This window comes from Bubalus kerabau, chromosome 1, assembly GCF_029407905.1.
Source record: "Bubalus kerabau isolate K-KA32 ecotype Philippines breed swamp buffalo chromosome 1, PCC_UOA_SB_1v2, whole genome shotgun sequence".
In the NCBI taxonomy this organism is placed as follows: domain Eukaryota; kingdom Metazoa; phylum Chordata; class Mammalia; order Artiodactyla; family Bovidae; genus Bubalus; species Bubalus kerabau.
This window is the reverse complement of record NC_073624.1, coordinates 158,667,998-158,686,605: the sequence shown is the minus strand read 5'-3', so window position 1 is coordinate 158,686,605 and position 18,608 is coordinate 158,667,998. Positions and strand designations below refer to the sequence as shown.

Below are 18,608 nucleotides of genomic sequence, written 5' to 3'. Positions count from 1 at the left end.
CATTCCAGGATGTCTGGCTCTAGGTGAGTGATCACACCATCGTGTTTATCTTGGTCTTGAAGATCTTTTTTATATAGTTCTTCTGTGTATTCTTGCCACCTATTCTTAATATCTTCTGCTTTTGTTAGGTCCATACCATTTCTGTCCTTTATTGAGCCCATCTTCACATGAAATATTTCCTTGGTATTTCTAATTTTCTTGAAGAGATCTCTAGTCTTTCCCATTCTGTTATTTTCCTTTATCTTTGCATTGATTGCTGAGGAAGGCTTTTTTATCTCTTCTTGCTATTCTTTGAAACTCTGCATTCAGATGCTTATATCTTTCCTTTTCTCCTTTGCTTTTCACTTCTTTTCACAGCTGTTTGTAAGGCCTCCTCAGACAGCCATTTTGCTTTTTTGCATTTTTTTTTCCATGGGGATGGTCTTGATCCCTGTCTCCTGTACATTGTCACAAACCTCTGACCATAGTTCATCAGACACTCTATCAGATCTAGTCCCTTAAATCTATTTCTCACTTCCACTGTATAATCATAAGGGATTTGATTTAGGTCATACCTGAATGGTCTAGTGGTTTTACTTACTTTCTTCAATTTAAGTCTGAGTTTGGCAATAAGGAGTTCATGGTCTGAGCCACAGTCAGCTCCTGGTCTTGTTTTTGCTGACTGTACAGAGTTTCTCCATCTTTGGCTGCAAAGAATATAATCAATCTGATTTCGGTGTTGACCATCTGGTGATGTCCATGTATAGAGTCTTCTCTTGTGTTGTTGGAAGAGGGTGTTTGCTATGACCAGTGAAATTTCTTGGCAAAACTCTATTAGTCTTTGCCCTGCTTCATTCCATATTCCAAGGCCAAATTTGCCTATTACTCCAGGTGTTTCTTGACTTCCTACTTTTGTATTCCAGTCCCCTATAATGAAAAGGACATCTTTTTTGGATGTTAGTTCTAAAAGACTAAGACATTCTTGAAGACTTACAAGAACCATTTTAGAACCATTCAACTTCAGCTTCTCAGCATTACTAGTTGGGGAATAGACTTGGATTACTATAATATTGAATGGTTTGCCTTGGAAATGAACAGAGATCATTCTGTCATTTTTGAGATTGCATCCAAGTACTGCATTTTGGACTCTTTTGTTGACCATGATGGCATTTCTTCTAAGCGAGTCCTACCTGCAGTAGTAGACATAATGGTCATCTGAGTTAAATTCACCCACTCCAGTCCATGTTAGTTCAGAGTTTCCTAGAATGTCAACGTTCACTCTTGCCATCCCCTGTTTGACCACTTCCAATTTTCCTTGATTCATGGACCTGACATTCCAGGTTCCTATGCAGTATTGCTCTTTACAGCATCGGACCTTGCTTCTATCACCAGTCACATCCACAGCTGTGCATTGTTTTTGCTTTGGCTCCATCCCTTCATTCTTTCTGGAGTTATTTCTCCACTGATCTCCAGTAGTATATTGGGCACCTACTGACCTGGGGAGTTTCTCTTTTAGTATCCTATCATTTTGCATTTTCATACTGTTCATGGGGTCCTCAAGGCAAGAATACTGAAGTGGTTTGCCATTCCCTTCACCAGTGGACCACATTCTGTAGACCTCTCCACCATGACCCGCCCTTCTTGGGTGGCCCCATAGGCATGGCTTAGTTTCATTGAGTTAGACAAGGCTGTGGTCCTAGTGTGATTAGATTGACTAGTTTTCTATGATTATGGTTTCAGAGCGCGAGCGGCTGTGATGGCACAGAGAGCGTGGCTGAGAGGAACTACCCCACGTCTGAGGTCAGGGGCAGAAGCCGTGAGGACCCCATGCACGAGGGGTGGCGGCCAAGAGGAGTTACCCCATGTCCGAGGTTAGGGGCAGCTGCCAAGAGTGCCAGGCTGCGACGGCGCAGGAACGGCCAAGATGAAATACCCCACGTCTGAGGTCAGGGGCGGCAGCCGAGAGGGGCTACCCCGCGTCCTAGGTCAGGGGCAGCAGCTGAGAGCGCCAGGCTGCGACAGCGCAGGAGCAACCGAGAGGAGCTACCCCACGTGTGAGGTCAGGGGCAGTGGCCGGGAGGAACTACCCCCTGCCTGAGGCCAGGGGCAGAGGCCGGGAGGAACTACCCCACGTCCAGGGAGCGGTGGCTGCGTGGGGACAGGAGGGCCTAGAGGAGCTATTCCACGTTAAGGTCAGGAGGGGCGGTGGTGAGGAGTTACCACTCGTCCAAAGTAAGGTGCAGCGGCTGGGCTTTGTTGAAGCAGCCATGAAGAGATACCCCATGCCCAAGGTAAGAGAAACCCAAGTAAGACAGTAGGTGTTGCAAGAGGGCATTAGAGGGCAGACACACTGAAACCATAAGAGGCCCACAGCTCTGGCTTTACTTGGCACCTAGGCTACTAAAATAGGGTCCTGGCTACTGTGGTTGGGGTGGTGCTGATGTGATTGGAGATCCATGTTCACATTTGCTCATGACTGACGGTGTAGGAGGGAGAGACCTCTGTGTTCAAGAATGGTTAAAATCCTGAATTTTCTGAAATACTTGCCTCATTCCTCTGCTTTAATCAGACTGTGTCTGCAGAGCCCAAAGACTCTCCTTATTCTCTGTACTGGAGAGATGAAAACCAGACTCCCATGGACCCTAGTGCAGATTGATCTGAAGCTTCTTCCTAGGCTTTGGGGTCTCAGCATTTTCAGACTTCAGCAACACAAGAGTATTTTTGCTTCCTATAGAGTCAAAGTTCCCCTTGTCAAGAAATAGGCATGGCTTACATATTGGGATGAGTAGTGATTACCCACAGAGCACCTTCCCAGACCAGAATGACCTCCCATGCATCCCATGGCCATGTTGGACTATGCTGTTCCAGAGTGAGGTGACTGGATGAGGGGTGGGCATCTGAAATAGGAAGATGCATTTCCACATAGTTTGCGATTGATGTCAGCAAGAGAGCAAGAGTTTCTGATCTCTCTGATCTTGAGACCTGGAGGCAGAGGAAGTTGGTGTGTAAAGAAGGGAAAGAGGTGAGGATGGACAGAGAGAGGCAGAAGCCAGACTGCCTCTGCCCGCCAGTCCTTCTAAAGGCAATTCAGAATTCTCTGTGCTCAGAAAAAAAAAATGCCTCCGTTGGGCTCACCTAGATCCAGTTGTTTGTCTTCAGTTCAGTTCAGTTCAGTCGCTCAGTCGTTTCCAACTCTTTGCAATCCCATGAACCACAGCACGTAGGCCTCCTGTCCATCAGCAACTCCTGGAGTTCACCCAAACCAATGTCCACCGAGTCGGTGATGCCATCCATCCATCTCATTCTCTGTCATCCCCTTTTCCTCCTGCCCTCATTCTTTCCAAGCATCAGGGTCTTTTCAAATGAGTCAGCTCTTCACCTCAGGTGGCCAAAGTATTGGACTTTCAGCTTCAACACCAGTCCTTCCAATGAACACTCAGGACTGATCTCCTTTTGGATGGACTGGTTGGATCTCCTTGCAGTTCAAGGGACTCTCAAGAGTCTTCTCCAACACCACAGCTCAAAAGCATCAATTCTTCGGCGCTCAGCTTTCTTTATAGTCCAACTCTCACATCCATACGTAACCACTGGAAAAACCTTAGCCTTGACTAGATGGGCCTTTGTTGGCAAAGTTATGTCTCTGCTTTTGAAAATGCTGTCTAGGTGGGTCATAACTTTCCTTCCAAAGAGCAAGCGTCTTTTAATTTCATGGCTGTAATCACCATCTGCAGTGATTTTGGAGCCCAGAAAAGTAAAGTCTGACACTGTTTCCACTGTTTCCCCATCTATTGGCCATGAAGTGATGGGACCAGATGCCATGATCTTAGTTTTCTGAATGTTGAGCGTTAAGCCAACCTTTTCACTCTCCTCTTTCACTTTTATCAAGAGGCTATTTAGTTCTTCTTTGCTGTCTGCTTTAAGGGTGGTGTCATCTGCATATCTGAGGTTATTGATATTTCTCCCGGCAATCTTGATTCCAGCTTGTGCTTCCTCCAGCCCAGCTTTTCTCATGATATACTCTGCATATAAGTTAATATGCGATAAAAACAGGCTACTCTAAACTCCCTTGATGAGAATAACCAGGCATGGCCTTGGTCTGAAGAGCTGTGTACTGAAGAGCTGTTTGCTCATTACTATTTATATTTCAAATACCATCGGAATTCAGGATGTTTTCAGTAATAGGAGAAAGATTTTAGCAGAAGACTGAGATGCATGCATGATGTTGAGAGGTGTGGCTTTGTTTTCAGACGTGCTGTCCCATATACATACTGTGGCTGCAAGTGTGTTGGAAAGACGGGTGGGGCTTGGGGGTCCTATTCTGAAAGGACCAGAGAGGTCAGTCCTCCTGGTCCCTGGGAACAAAGGAAAAAGTGGCTGCTTTCCTATCTGGAGGATGGGTATTCATCACCCCTTTCCATGAACCTGTGGTTCCTTCGGGCCTCATTCCAATTTCTGAAGTACAGATGTCATTTAAATTTCTCTTTTCAGTGTGTTCAGTCACCCACTTGGGTCTGACTCTTTGCAACCCCATGGCCTGCAGCACACCAGGTCTCCCTGTCCCTCACCATCTCCCAAAATTTGTCCAAGTTCAAGTCCATTGCATCGGTGATGCCATCTCATCCTCTGAAGCCCTCATCTCCTTCTGCCTTCAATCTTTCCCAGCATCAGGGACTTTTCCATAGAGTTGGCCAATTGCATCAGATGACCAAAGTACTGGAGCTTCATCATCAGTCCCTCCAATGAGTATTTAGAGTTGATTTCCCTTAAGATTGACTGGTTTGATTTCCTTGCTGTCTCAGGGACTTTCAGGAGTCTTTTCTAGCACCACAGTTTGAAGGTATCAATTCTTTGGCATTCTGCTTCTTTATGGTCCAGCTTTCACAACTGTTCGTGACCACTGGAACAACCATAGCCTTGACTATATGGACTTTGTTGGCAGAGTAATGTCTCTGCTTTTCAGCACACTGTCTATGCTTGTCATAGCTTTCCTGCTAAGAATAAATTGTCTTCTGATTTCATGGCTGCAGTCATCATCTGCAGTGATCTTAGAGCCCAAGGAGAGGAAATCTGTCACTACTTCCACCTTTTCCCCTTATTTGCCATGAAGTAATGGAGTTGGATGCAATGATTTTAGTTTGGGTTTTTTTTTTTAATATTTAGCTTTAAGCTGGCTCTTTCACTCTCTTCCTTCACTCTCATCAAGAAGCTCTTTAGTTCCTCTTTGCTTTCTGCCAATAGAGTGGAATCATCCACATATCTGAAGTAGCGATGTTTCTCCCACCTGTCTTGAATCCAGCTAGTAACTCATCCAGCCTGATATTTCTCATGGTGTGGTCAGTGTGTAGGTTAAACAAACAAGGGAACAGCAGTTCGCCCTGTTGTACTCCTTTCTCGATCTTGAACCAATCAGTTGTTCCACACAGGGTTCTGACTGTTGCTTCTTGACCAACATACAGGTTTTTCAGGAAACAGGTAAGATGGTCTGGTATGCTCATCTTTTTAAGAGCTTTGCATGGTTTGTTATGATCCACACAGTCAAAGGCCATAGCGTAGTTGATGAAATAGAGGTATATGTCTTCCTGGAATTCCCTTGCTTTCTGTATGATCCAGCGAAAGTTGGCAATATGATCTCTGGTTCCTCTTCCTTTTCTAAACCCTGCTTGGGCCTCTGGAAGTTCTTGGTTCACACAATGCTAAAGACTGGCATGCAAAATTTTAACCATGATCTTCCTAGCATGGACGATGAGCGCATTGTCCAACATTGGTACATTCTTTACTACTACTCTTCTTGGGAATTGGGGTCAGGATTGACTTTTTCCAGTTCTGTGGCTATTGCTGGGTCTTCTGGATTTGCTAACAGTTTGAATGCAGCACCTTCATGGCATTATCCTTAAGGGTTTTGAATAGCTCTGCTGGAATTCTTTGCAGTAATATGTCAACAAAATCAAGTAAATATACAGAGGCCTATGCAGAAACTTACAAGCTGAAAGTATAAGTTCTGGGATCTGATGGCCTTTTACATGACTGAGTTGTAGCAACAGTGCTCCTGATCTCAGAGGGAGAGCAGTGAGTGCTCCTGAAGAGATATTTTAGTTCTCTGCCCAAGGATGGAACCTGGGTAGACTGGATGAAAGCCCAGGAATCCTAGTCAACACACCACCAGGAACTAGAGGCTAGAAGCAAAGTGACTCTGGCTCTATCCCCCATTTGAAAGCAAGAATGTTTAAAGGAGGCAAAAACGATAATTAGGTACAAAGTTTATTATTAGAGACACAGCACAATGCATGGCAGAGCACACAGAGAAGCAGGTTGTTTATTTAAGACAGAAGAAGGCAGAAATACACCTCCAGGTAAAAAGGGTATGGGCATCCTCTCTAATGAGGAGGAATACAGTAAGTCAGAGCTAAGCAGAGACACACACTCGTGGTGGAGTGCAGGAGTCCCGAATGAGAGGGAGAGCAGTAGAAATGTGACATAAATTAACTTATATAGGACAGTCCTTCCAGATCATTGTTTACTTTTGGCCAATTACCTTGTTAATTTCTTCACACCTGACTGGTCCATAGACCCTCAAAAGGTGCATGTGAAACTGTTTTCTAAGATAGATGCCACCACAGCGACCTGTGGGTGCATGTCCACTTATTATGGAGTGGGGCCTCTCCCTTTTCGACCCTCAAGAACTCTTCCTGCGCATGTGTAGACAGGGAAGTTTTTTTGAACTCAGAAGTGGGCTCCTTATCTCTTTGCTTTAGCAGAGCTCAACTTTGGCCACTAGCTTTGTCCTTGGAATGGCTGGGTGTGAACAAAGCTTGATTTTGCTCGCCTTGACAAACACCAGAGGTCCAGCCCAGAGGCACCCTGTCTCCTACCACACTACCTATGCAGGTTCCCTTCCTCTCAGTGTCTTGGATTACATGTCTGTAAAATGAGAAGAGTTTGCCTAGATTATCTCTAAGGCAGAGGAGACAAACATCCCTTGAACTTCAAGTCAGGAAGAGGTTGAGGGATGAATCTGAACATAGCTGGACACCCTCTCTGCCTGAAACTTTAGAAGGGATTAGGACTGTGCAGATGGTACATTCTCTGATGAGGCATCCACAGTCACATTGTCATGGGAAGAAAGAAATCCTGGATGGTCAAGGGTGAGGGGAGTCTACTGGGTATAAGCCCACTCAACCTGGCCAGAGAAGTTGGTGCTTCCCTGCCAGCAAGAGGCAGCCACGATGACCTCCAAGCCCCAGGGCTACAGCTTGCCTTGATGAGAGGAGTCTGAGGTTTGGGGAGAGGTCTGAACAGGGCTCTACCTGGGTGAGTCATCAATAGAAACAATTTGAAACCATGGGAGAGAATGAGCCCAAGCCTAGAGTGAATGCAAGGAGAGAAGGGAGCCAGAGCTGAGGCGCCTGCTCCTCTCTGTGGAAGTTCAGGAGAGGAGAGATGAGTGAAAGAGGCTGAAGGATGAAAAGACTGAAGGCAGGAGAGGAAAGGGAAGGAGGTAGCAGTGACCAGTGGGGTCAAATGCAGTCCATGTTTGGCAGAGGTGGAGGGCTAGACACCTGTCTTGTTGAGAAGGAGGCACTGGATTTTGCACAGGGGCATCTTGGAGACCTCCTATTAGCCCTTGCCCCTGAGTCGCAGGCTGCCCCCCTTTTTTGTGACAAATCTTCCAGATTTGAAGCTAGTTTCAAGCTTTATTCTGAGGGAGGAGTTCCATAGGAGGCCTGCCTTGAGGCCTCATCCCGTGGCTCAGTGGGGAAGCCGTGAGCAGCAGAGGGTCACCTTTTTATTGGGATGTTGGCAGCTCACAGCTCTAGGCACTGCCCCTTCCCTGAGTGGGTGGGGGAGCTCAAAACTCGCAGATCACGAGGAGTTGCTTACTGCAGGGTATGTCATTCCACTTGCCCTCAGGATGGATTTCCACACAGTTCTCTGGTTGTCCTTCATTGCTGTTGTTGGGCTCCCCAGTGGCCCAGTTGGAATAAACCAGTATTTCCCCAGTGGGGTAAGTGAACCTCCCCTCCGTGGAGATGTCATTCATGCTCAGGTAAGCATTCTTTTTCTGGGCTCTGACCATCTGTGTCATGGCCTCATTCTCGGCTGAAGAGCGTGGGGAGGCCAGCTGTCCCTTAGCCTCTCTGCAGAGCTGCTCTGCATCTGAATATGATTTTACAGCACCTGCCGTCTTGAAGATCTTCTCCCCGACAGCCTGGCCATCAGGGAAGAGCACCGCTAGGGGAAGAGGAGTCAGGTTGGGGATGTGCAGCAGCTAGACCTTGTGCCTCAGCTGGAGTCCCCAGCTCCCACGAGGGTACCAGGGCACCAGATAGCACAAAAGCAAGGCACTTAGCTCCCAAGCATCCATCATGCAAGAGGTGAGGACCCTGGAACTCAGGTGCTTACGCAAGAAGCCCAAAGCCGCCCAACTGTCAAATGTAGATGAGGATCAGACCTTGTCGGAGGTGACACTAAAGCTCCCACATGCACTTTCTGTTCCTCCCCGTGCTGTTCACGAGAATCCGGCATTTTAATTACTGTGTAAATGGGAAGGCCTTTGGCAGGGAAATGACACTGTAGAGTCCAGGGCAGTTCCTGAGAGTGTGGAAAACACCAACCAGGTGGCTCATTCTCACCCTTGCATGATGACTGGGCATGTGGAGTTGTCTGAGCCGTTCTGTGCTGTGTGAAGGGGTGAGGAGAAAGGGGAGGACAGGGGTGCATCTGAGAGCAGCCAAGTGCTGACCTCTGCACTGGGGGAAGTCCAGTGTTGGCTTCCATATGCTTGCAGGTGAACCTATGGCCAGTCAGCCTCCCTGGACCACTGAGCAGGGGATGACGGCATCTGAGAGCTCTATGTGGGAGCGGGAGGGCAGGGTGGGATCAGCTTTGGATAGAGTCCTGTCTGGGCTTCAGAAAGTCGTGTTCAGCCCTACCCTGGCAATTACAGCCCAGGTGACAAGGGAAAGTAATTTTATTTTCAGAGTCTAATCCCTTATTTCTAAGGAAAAGGTACACTGCAAAACAGCAGCCCCTATGTGACGTGTTAAGTATCTCTTTATTCCATCCCATCCACACTGCTCTGACTTCCAGGGTCTGCATGGAAATCTTTTGGGCTCCTAAGAGGGCTCACTGGACTGGTTCTGAACCCAGGCTGCACCCTGACCCACTGCCCTTTTCCTCTGAGTAGCTTCAACAAGCAATCAGAGACCAGATTTTCCATGTAGTCAGGATGGCACCAAGACAGCCGTGGACAAGGTCAGTGCAAGCTTGTGTGCCATGATTGGTTTACGTCCCATGCATCTGGGTGGGTATGCATGTGCATGTGTGAATACATATATGTGTCCATCTGAAGGTACATGGACTGACTCAAAGTCCATCAGGATGGGTGTGCATATGTCTGCATGTGTGTTCATGTATGTAGGTGGTGTGGACTGAGTGATGGTGTTTAGGTACACACAGGTGGCCAGCTCATATGCCCAAGTTCACCTTTGTTTATAGCAGTCTGCGTGAAGGCTTAGTTTTTAAGTTGTGCCCAACTCTTTTTGACCCCCATGGACTGAAGCCCTCCAGGGTCCTCTGTCCATGAGATTTTCCAGGCTAGGATATCAGAGTGGTTTGCCATTTCCATTCCAGGGGATCTTCCCGACCCAGAGATCAAACCCAGGTCTCCTGCAATGTAGGCAGATTCTTTACCAGCTGAGCTACCAGGCGATGAGATAGTAAGTAGATGCTGCTGCTAAGTAGCTTCAGTCGTGTCTGACTCTGTGCAACCCCAGAGATGGCAGCCATGTAAATATTGAGCAAGAAGGAAGACATAAACTGCTGAGAATTCTCATCCCACAACTTCAGTACTTAGTTGGCTTGAGTTCTTAGGAGCCAACCCTATGTCTCACCCAGTCAGGCCCCTTTATGCTCTGCTCCTTCAGAGAACTCTACTTCTTTTGGATCAATGAGGTTTGATAAGTGATGCACATTCAAAACTGTCATCATGGAGAGCAGAGATGGAGGAGGGGCAGTTGATGGAGTGTCCCAAAGGCACAGGGCACTCAGGTGTGTGCTCTAGGAGGCCTCTGCCTGATTAGGATCCAGGCTTATGGAAGAAAGTCTGCTTTAAACTCCACAAGAGGTGCAGGGGAGTCCAGCACTGGCCAGAGACTGGAGGCAGCCTATTCCTTCCAGACCCATGGACATCTTTAGGGTAAGATACTTGGTGGCCACACACCAAGGATAGGTCCCCAGCAGCCTTGAACCCCACAGGCATTATCCCACCCCCGCTCTCAGGGTCATGTCTGGATTCTCTGCTGCCCTGGGCTGTGCAGCTTCTTCTCTGGGCATTTGCACACCTGGCCCCACAGAGGGAAGAAATGCATCCTGGGTTGGGTGACCCCTTGTCTGTCCTAGGAACATGCCCAGGGTGGGCTGTGGTGAAGGTCTGCTGACTGGTGACATGGACCGCATCCTCCTCCTGGTCCCATGTGTCTACTTGAGCTTCTGGAGCACGTGGGGAACAGCTCTGTCCCAGCCCTGTCCTAACCCCACTTCCTGCCCCAGGTCTAGGTCCAGTCCCAGTCATGGTCCCAGCAAGTCCAATTTAGACCCAGCCCAGCGAACTACAAGCCAAGCCTAGACTAAGTCTGAGGCCCATGCTCAGGGCCTGGCTAGGGTCAGGTCCAGGAACTCACCTTTCTTATACTGACTGAAGGCATTTTGGAAGCGTCGCAGATGTCCATCTAAGATTGTCACCCACTTCTTGAGAGCATTGAGCTCTGCAAGAGAGAGAGGCCAAGTGAAGACAGATCCAGAACAGCCTGGGGTCACTCAGAGCCCAGGCCTCAAAGGAAGGGAGTCCAGGTGGAGACGCTAGTTGGGGGTGGGGTAAGGAGGTGGAACAGAGGCCTAGGAAGCCTACCTCTGCTGACCTAGCTGGCCTCTGCAGTCACTGGATTTCCTGGGGTTCTCTTGTGAACAGTATCCCTGAACAGATCCCTGTACCTCACTGACAGTGAACCAGATGTCATTTTAATTTCAAATTCTAGGAATCTGATACACTTCCTTTTGCATTGCAGGGGGTGGTATGGTTGTAGGAGAGGAATACACATAGCTTGAGTATTTCCCATCCATTGAGTTATTTGATGTTCAAGGTTATCTGATGAATTGGAGAGGGAGGTTGGCCTGTCATAAAGATCAGATAGAAAATCTGCTCAGGTATTCCTCCAGCAAGTCACAGAGGCTAAGACCAGAGTCCACCTCGCCATACACCCTGTCAACTTTTCCTGCTTGACCCGCATCTGTAAATGTGTTACCTGAGAAGAGTTGAGCTAAATAAGGCCTCCTCCCTGCCCCACACCCTAATGGGGCCCCCAAGGCTTCCTTACCTGCAAGCCCACTCTCCCCCTTTGCTCCTCTTTCTCCAGGATCACCTTTGTCTCCCTTCAGTCCTGGGGGGCCCCTGGCACCTGAACGGCCCTGTGGACCTATGGCTCCAGCAGGCCCTGGATAAGAGAAGTAGAAATGGGTGAGTGCTGAACATTTATTTTAGCATTTTCCTGCCCGCCCCTAGCCTCCATACATGGACTGTCATATCCCCAGGAGTACACCCTCCTACATACAAATGTCCCTCTGTGCCTGGAACCTCTTCTTGCATCCTCTCTATACACTGACTGTCCCATAACCTAACAACCAGGCTTCCCTGAATACAGACAGTCCCTGCTGCTCACACCACCCTCTCCCTGGAGACAGACAGTTCCCAAAATGCAACACTGGCTCTCTCCCTGGAATGCCAGCTCTGACCTGGTGGCTGGTGGTGGTGGTCACAAGGAAATATGAGCCCAGCCCCACGTCCATTGATCACCTGCCACCCCAGCACGTCCAGGGGCTCCAGTCTCCCCGGGGGCACCTCTCTCTCCTTTGAGACCGGCGGGGCCTGGGAAGCCCTGCATGCCTGGGGCACCCACTCCTCCTGAGGAAGGAACACATTGGAGAAACATGGCTGAGAGTGTGCTCAGCAGGTACCATTTCTTTAGCAGTGCAGCTTGTCACCCACAGCTCCAGGTGAGAGAGCAACCTGGGAGACTGCTCCTGACCACTTGGTCTCCTCTAGGAAATTCACTCAGTGAGAGAATATGGGGAAGAGGCCCAGCCAGGCCTACCAGGTGCAGAGGTTCCAGGCTTTCCAGGCACTGTGCACGTACCCTGGTCCCCACCAGGGCTGCCAACGTCACCCCTCCCTTCCCCCTCCCTCACCCACCACATACCACCCACCTACCTTTGGGCCCAGTCTCTCCTTTGGGGCCTGGTGTGCCTGGAGGTCCCATGCTCCCCTGCTTCCCTGAGGGGCCCTCTATTCCAGCTGGTCCAGGCATACCTGGAGGCCCTGGGAAAAAGGACCAGCCCAGTCAGTGACACTGAATCTCCTTGGAAGTGGGAGTGCATAAAAGATGGGGCTGTAGTAGAAGTCAGACAGGCAGCCTCCTCCTAAAGATGTTGCCCTCACTCTCCTCTCTCCCCAGGAGCTCCAGTCTTCCCTGAGATAACCCTGTGCCACCTTAAGAATGACCTTCCTCTTCCTGGGGTAGAATCTGTGTACACCTACTGCCATGGCCTAGCTGCAGCACGCCATCTGCAGACACCTGCCTTCCATGCCCAGCTGCTCACCACGTGGTCCAGTGTCTCCCTTTGGTCCAGGTTCTCCAGCGGAGCCATTGTCTCCTTTCGGCCCAATAGGGCCAGCTGGTCCAGGCATTCCTGCTCGTCCTGCAGGTCCTGGTGAACCTGTGACATAGAAGAGATGGACATAAAGCTGATCCTGGCCCAGGAGGAACCACCTGCCTGCAGGATCAGGGCCCATGCATTCTTTCAGGATTCTGTAGGGTGTAGACACTCCCTCTCAAGGTGACTGGTCCAGTGGTGATGTAGGAAATGCGTGTCTACATCTCTATTTTACAGGAGAAGGAACAGGCTTACAGAACTGGAGACAGATCCAAACCTAGACCCACCTGACTTTACATACAATGCACCTGCCCCTGCCCCAAGGTCACGGTATTTTTGGCAGTTATGTCTGTCAGCTTTTACCCTTGACCATGGACTCCCTGCCCTCCCCCCTTCCCAGAACCAAAGTTTTATGTCAGAAATGACACCTGACACTTAACACCAGAGAAATAGAAATCAAAAGCACAATGAGCTGTCACCTCACACCTCTCAGAATGGCTCTTATCAGACAGCAAATAGGAAGTGCTGGAGAAGTAGAGAAAAGGAAAGCTTTGTGCAGTAGGGATGCAAACTGGAACAGCCACTATGGAAACAGCATGGAGGTTTCTCAGAAAGTTAAAACTAGAGCTACCGTATAATCCATCAATTCCCCTTCTGAGCATTTAACTAAAGAAAATGAAAACACTAACCTGAAACGATACATGTACCCCCAAGTTAATTGCAGCATCATTCATGGTAGTCCAGACATGGATGCAGCCTAGAGCCCAAGTATCTATGGATGGATGAACGGATGTAGAAAATGCAGGGTGCATATACAATGAAACATTATTCAGCCATAAAAGGGAATGAAATCTTGCTATTTTCAGCAACATTGGTGAACCTTGAAGGTACTATGTTTAGTGGAATAAGTCACAGAGAAGGGCGGTACTATACAATCTCACTTACATGTGAAATCTAAGAAAACAGATGAACAAAAACAGCATACTCACAATACAGAGGACAGATTTGTGGTTGCTAGAGGTGGGGTTGAGAAGTGGGCAGAATGGATAGAAATCTTCAAAAGGTACTAGGGTCCAGTTAAAAAACAATTGAGTCTCAGGAATATAATGTACAGCGAAGTTCTATAGTTAGTAATTGTGGGTTGCATGCTTGAACATTGCTGAGCAAGCAGATGTTAAAAGTTCGCATCACACACAAATCGTAACTATGTGTGTTGATGGCTTATTGTGACAATCATTGCACAATATATGCAAATATGAATTCATTATGATGTACATATTCTAATATAGATCAATTCTATTTTAATATAAAGAGAAAAACCTATGTAACATGCTTTTAAAATTATGGAAGATAGATGACATTATTGTGCATTATTAAGTGATAAAGTAAGTTATAAACACTATTTAATATGATTCCGTTTCTTCAACAAGTCCACGCATGTGTCAGGCATGTGCACATGAAACACACATTGAAAAAACCACAAGAAGAGCATATGCAAGTGTTAACAGTTCTTTCTAAGGGGCACAATTGAGGCAATTTTAATTTTCATCTTCTTGTATTTAGTGACCACATACTAATTTGCTTTGGAAAAATGACGAAACATTTTAAAAAATCACATTACCTTAAGAAGGCTGCCTAAGTCTGAAATATAAGAGATTTGCCTTCAAAGACTAAAGGGAGAAATGCCTATTGATTCAAGAATTATACACTCAATTCTGTGAATTTGGTTATTCTTTTTCCATTGAGACGTAATTCATATAATATAAAAATTACTTTTTTTTTTTTTTTTACTGTGCTGTGTAGCTTGCAGGCTCTCAATTCCCCAATCAGGGATTGAACCTGAGGCCTGGCAGTGAGAGCACCGAATCCTAACCACTGGACCTCCAGGAATTACCTGTAATTAATCATTTAAAGTATACAATTCAGTGGCATTTAGAATATTGACATAATTGTACAACTACCACTACTCTTTAGTTCAAGACTATTTGATTAATCCCAGAGAAAAGCTCATACCCATACTCCCTCCCTGCCTCCTCCTAAGCCCTGGCTACCTCTATGCAGCTGCCTGTCTCTGTTAGCTATTCTGGATATTTTATATAAATACATACAATATATGACCCTTTGTGTCTGCCTCTTTAAACTAGGAGTGACATTCTTGAGTCTCATCCAATTTGTAGCACATTATCAGTACTTCGTTCCAATCTATGGATGAGAAATGTTCTATAGTATGAATACAATACATTTTCTTTATTCATTCACCGCAGATAAATGTTGATAGACACTTGGGTTGTTTCCATCTTTTGACTGTTGTGAGTAAGCATTCATGTGCAAAAAGACAATGAAAAATCTGTCAGTTACTACTAACATGTTCATTCACTTATTTGTTCATTTCCTCATTATTTCATTTCTCTGTTCACTGAGAATCTCTCTGTGGAACATGGCTTTCTGCCTAGCACTGAGCAGGAAGTAAATGTCAGCACCAGGTCCTGGTCTGCAAGGAATTTTAAACTGTGTTTAAACTGTGAGGCACAGGTAATGAGTGAAGAAAACAGCTTAAGAGATGTCCCTCGTCCCATCCCAGCACCCCCAACCCATGGACACACACGTACTCATAGGAAACAGGACTTCAAGGCTGAAGAGGATTCAGAGACCTGGAGAGGAGAGGTGACATTTCAGATCTGGGAACCACTCCCCCAGGGTAAGGAGGGCCAGGCTTGCCTGGGCCAAGAATGTGCAGGTGGAGGGAGACTGGGGTATTTGATGGGTGGTGAGAGCATCTGTGTTGGACATTGGGTCCTGCTCTTAGCTCCAATTCTCACTAGGCAATCAATGGGAGCCCGGAGGATGGGCCCCGCATCCCAGACCCCCTGGTGCACTGTGCTCAGGCAGAGACACCTGGTCCCTGGCTGAGCCTCTCCTGGGCTCCCCCCTGGCTGGGGAGGGCAGCAGGTACCTTGGAAGCAAGTCAGTCCTTAGAAGGGAGCATTGGAGGTTGCCCATCCTTGTGTATAAACCATGGCAGCCATGAGAGCAGGGAGGTAGAAGAAGGGATACTTTTCAATACAGGGACCCTCGGGGAGCTAGAGAGAGCTGGCATCTTGAATACCACCCCTCCTCCGAGATCACTTCTAGGAGGCCTGCTCTAGTCCCAGCCCATTCATGTTGGAAGCTACTTTCTTTCTAAAAGACAGACAGATACTTGTCTCTTACCCTACAAATCCTGGGGATGTTATGTATTCTTTTCAGCTTTAATCTGGTTCATGTATTTCCTCTCCAATCAAAACACAAACTCCAGAAAGATAAAAGAACTCAGTTGATGCCCCATAACCCTGGCCCAAGGCCATGTTGGTCCCCTCGTCCTTGTCACTGGTTCATCAAATTCTCACTTCTTGTCAGTAAAAACCAGATCTTCTCCTGTGGGGCAGTGTTTCCAGAAAATTGCCTTAATAATCAGTACATTTGGAAACCTCAGGCGAATTCAGCTGGCTGCAACAGCAGAAGAATAAAAGTTTATCTTGAAGACCCACCAAAAAAATGAAGCCTTGGCTCAATTCTTTGTCACTAGTGTTTGATATTATTCTCATCTACAGATGATTAAACTGAAACTTACAACACTGTCATCAGTTCAAAAATATTTGACATTCTGCAGAGGCAACATTTAATACGAATGAACAACAGTTAAGTTTTGGAGTGTGTGTACTCAGTTGCATCTGACTCTTTGTGGATTGTAGCCTGACAGATTCCTCTGTCCATGCTATTCTCCAGGCAATAACAGAGTGAGTTGCCATTTTCTATCCAGGGGATTGTCCCAACCATGGGATCAAACCCACATCTCCTACGTCTCCCACATGAGTGTACTAAGTCACTTCAGTCGTGTGCAACCCAGTGGCCCAAAGCCTGCCAAGCTCCTCTGTCCACGGGATTCTCCAAGCAAGAATACGGGAGAGGGTTGCTATGCCCTCCTCCAGGGGATCTTTCTGACCCAGGGATCGAAACTGCATCTCTTACATCTCCTTCACTGGGAGTCAGGTTTTTTACCACCAGCACCACCTGGGAAGCCCAATGAGTTCTGGAGCAGGGGATCCAAATACCAGTCGCTCACACATTGTTTGTACCTTCTTGGGGTGGTTAGGGTCAGAAGATCCTAGGGGAGGAATCAGGACAGGTGGTTATGGAGCTGGGGACTTGGGCAAGCCAGTCTTTGCCGACCGGTAAAGCCATGTTTTAGGTGGACTGAAAATCTGGGGGATTCCTCCCCTCTTGGGAAGACCATGTTCAAGGTTTCCACAGCAGAAGATTCAGAGTTTTGGGGTTGGTTACAATTCCAGTGCTCACCCCTTCCCATCAGGGCAAGCCCATGGTCCCAGTTCTACCTGGATCTCCCTTCTCCCCCCGGGGGCCTTCTCTCCCATCTTGTCCATCACGACCAGGCAAGCTACTCTCCAGGGGGCTACACATAACCAGGGTACAGGCATTGGCCAGTGTTTTCTGGGAATAGATCTTCATTTCTGCTCCCAGGGATTTCCAGGGCTGTGTGAGCAGGAGCAGCACGGAGAGAGGGAGGAGAAGCATGTCCTAGGCAGAGGAACAGAAAGAGGGGGTGCTCTTGGTCCAAGGACGAGGCTTAGGGCTGACCCAGCTCCTGGAGGTCAGGAGAAGCCCTTCCCCCATCTCCTCTCCCATCCTCTGAGGCAAGAGTAGCAGGGCTTCAAAAGCAGTTTAGGGAAAGTTAGGATAAGGTCTGGCCAGAGAGGACATGAGTGGACCAGCTGGGCCTCTGACCTGGTCTGCCAGAAGTGTGAATCTACTGTCAGATGGTCTGTGTCATCCCTTTTGGGGCTTGTCATCCCTGTCAGGGGCACTTTGGCCAGGATGTAGAATTCCTCACTGAGGCCATTATTATACCAGGAGGGACTCACTGAGGGCCCTTGGGTGGGACCCTTCCCTCTCTGGGTCTCTTTATCCCTTTTTATACCAGTGAGTTGGTTGCTTTTACCTCTTACAATGCTGGCTTGTTTCCTCTCACTTGCTGCTCTGGACAGACTAGTACTGGAGTCTGCAGTGCTATCTGAAAAAAAAAAAAAAAAAAAAGCCAGAGTCCTAATGCTTGGTAAGGTCTGTCCTGAGTACAGAAAGGTGCATGACTGCTTATTTTCCAGGATTTGTCATTCCAGGGCTCCACCAGGAAAGTTCCTGGTACACCTAGAGTCCTGCCCAGACCTCCTAAGAGGACTTGGGCCGGGGGCCTCTTGGTAGAGAGGATGTGTGAGACGGGTGCCATCAGGGGGAAGCTGGCTTCAGAGGAGGAAAGCCGATGTCCAATAGAGCTTCTGGTTACCATCAGAAAGGGACTCAGGAGCTAAGTGAGATCAGGGTGCAGGACGTGGGTCAATCCCAGTGTTGGGCTTCTTTCCTCTCTCAGAGAGAAACTGTAATGTTTAGAGCATGGAAAAGAATCATGGGAGTTGCAGAGACCTGGAAGAAAGCCCAAGGGACCTGTGCAAAGGACCGAGCGTTGCCAAGCAGGCTGAGGTAGTGGGAGGGAAGGGGTTTCCTAAGCAGAGAAGTGCCTCCTTCCAAGAGGATGATGAATTGCATTTACCCTGGGGACTTCCAGACAATGGCATCAGACATCTGGTTGGATGTCACATTCAACTCTCCCCCTTTCCCTGTCCTAGAAAGACATCTCCCACCAAACAAAGGGAGAAGAGTAAAGAGCACCCCTTATTGCCTCATTTGCTCCCACCACCAGCACTGAATCTCCTAGAGTGGAAGATCTACACACACCCTGCCTTCTTCAACCACTCACATAGGCAAGGAGATATTCACTGGATATTGGAAAACAAATTAAGAGGCAAGGACAGAGATACTCACAATTGCTTCCTGTAAGGGTCCAGAATGTCCAAGCATGTTAGAGTTCCTGG

The 18,608-nt window shown here is 47.8% G+C and overlaps 1 protein-coding gene across 1 annotated transcript; it reads right to left on the bottom strand.

The window, feature by feature from the left end:
* Positions 1–7,825: 7,825 nt before the first annotated feature.
* On the bottom strand, positions 7,826–17,256 carry LOC129641843 (conglutinin-like). Its single transcript, XM_055566432.1, has 7 exons — positions 17,058–17,256; positions 12,627–12,747; positions 12,242–12,354; positions 11,828–11,935; positions 11,352–11,468; positions 10,659–10,742; positions 7,826–8,208 (listed from the first exon to the last, which is right to left on the bottom strand). The coding sequence occupies exons 1-7, from the start codon at positions 17,254–17,256 to the stop codon at positions 7,826–7,828; spliced, it is 1,125 nt and encodes a 374-aa protein (XP_055422407.1).
* Between the last annotated feature and the right edge of the window lie 1,352 nt (positions 17,257–18,608).

Bases quoted from the DNA above. Each gene is read 5' to 3' on its own strand.
- LOC129641843 (XM_055566432.1), bottom strand. From the start codon at position 17,256: ATGCTTCTCCTCCCTCTCTCCGTGCTGCTCCTGCTCACACAGCCCTGG. The intron at 12,748-17,057 runs GTAGAACTGGGA...TCTATGTCACAG, and splicing joins GGGGGAGAAGGGAGATCCAG to GTTCACCAGGACCTGCAGGA. The intron at 8,209-10,658 runs GTGAGTTCCTGG...CTCTTCCCCTAG, and splicing joins CTTCAGTCAGTATAAGAAAG to CGGTGCTCTTCCCTGATGGC.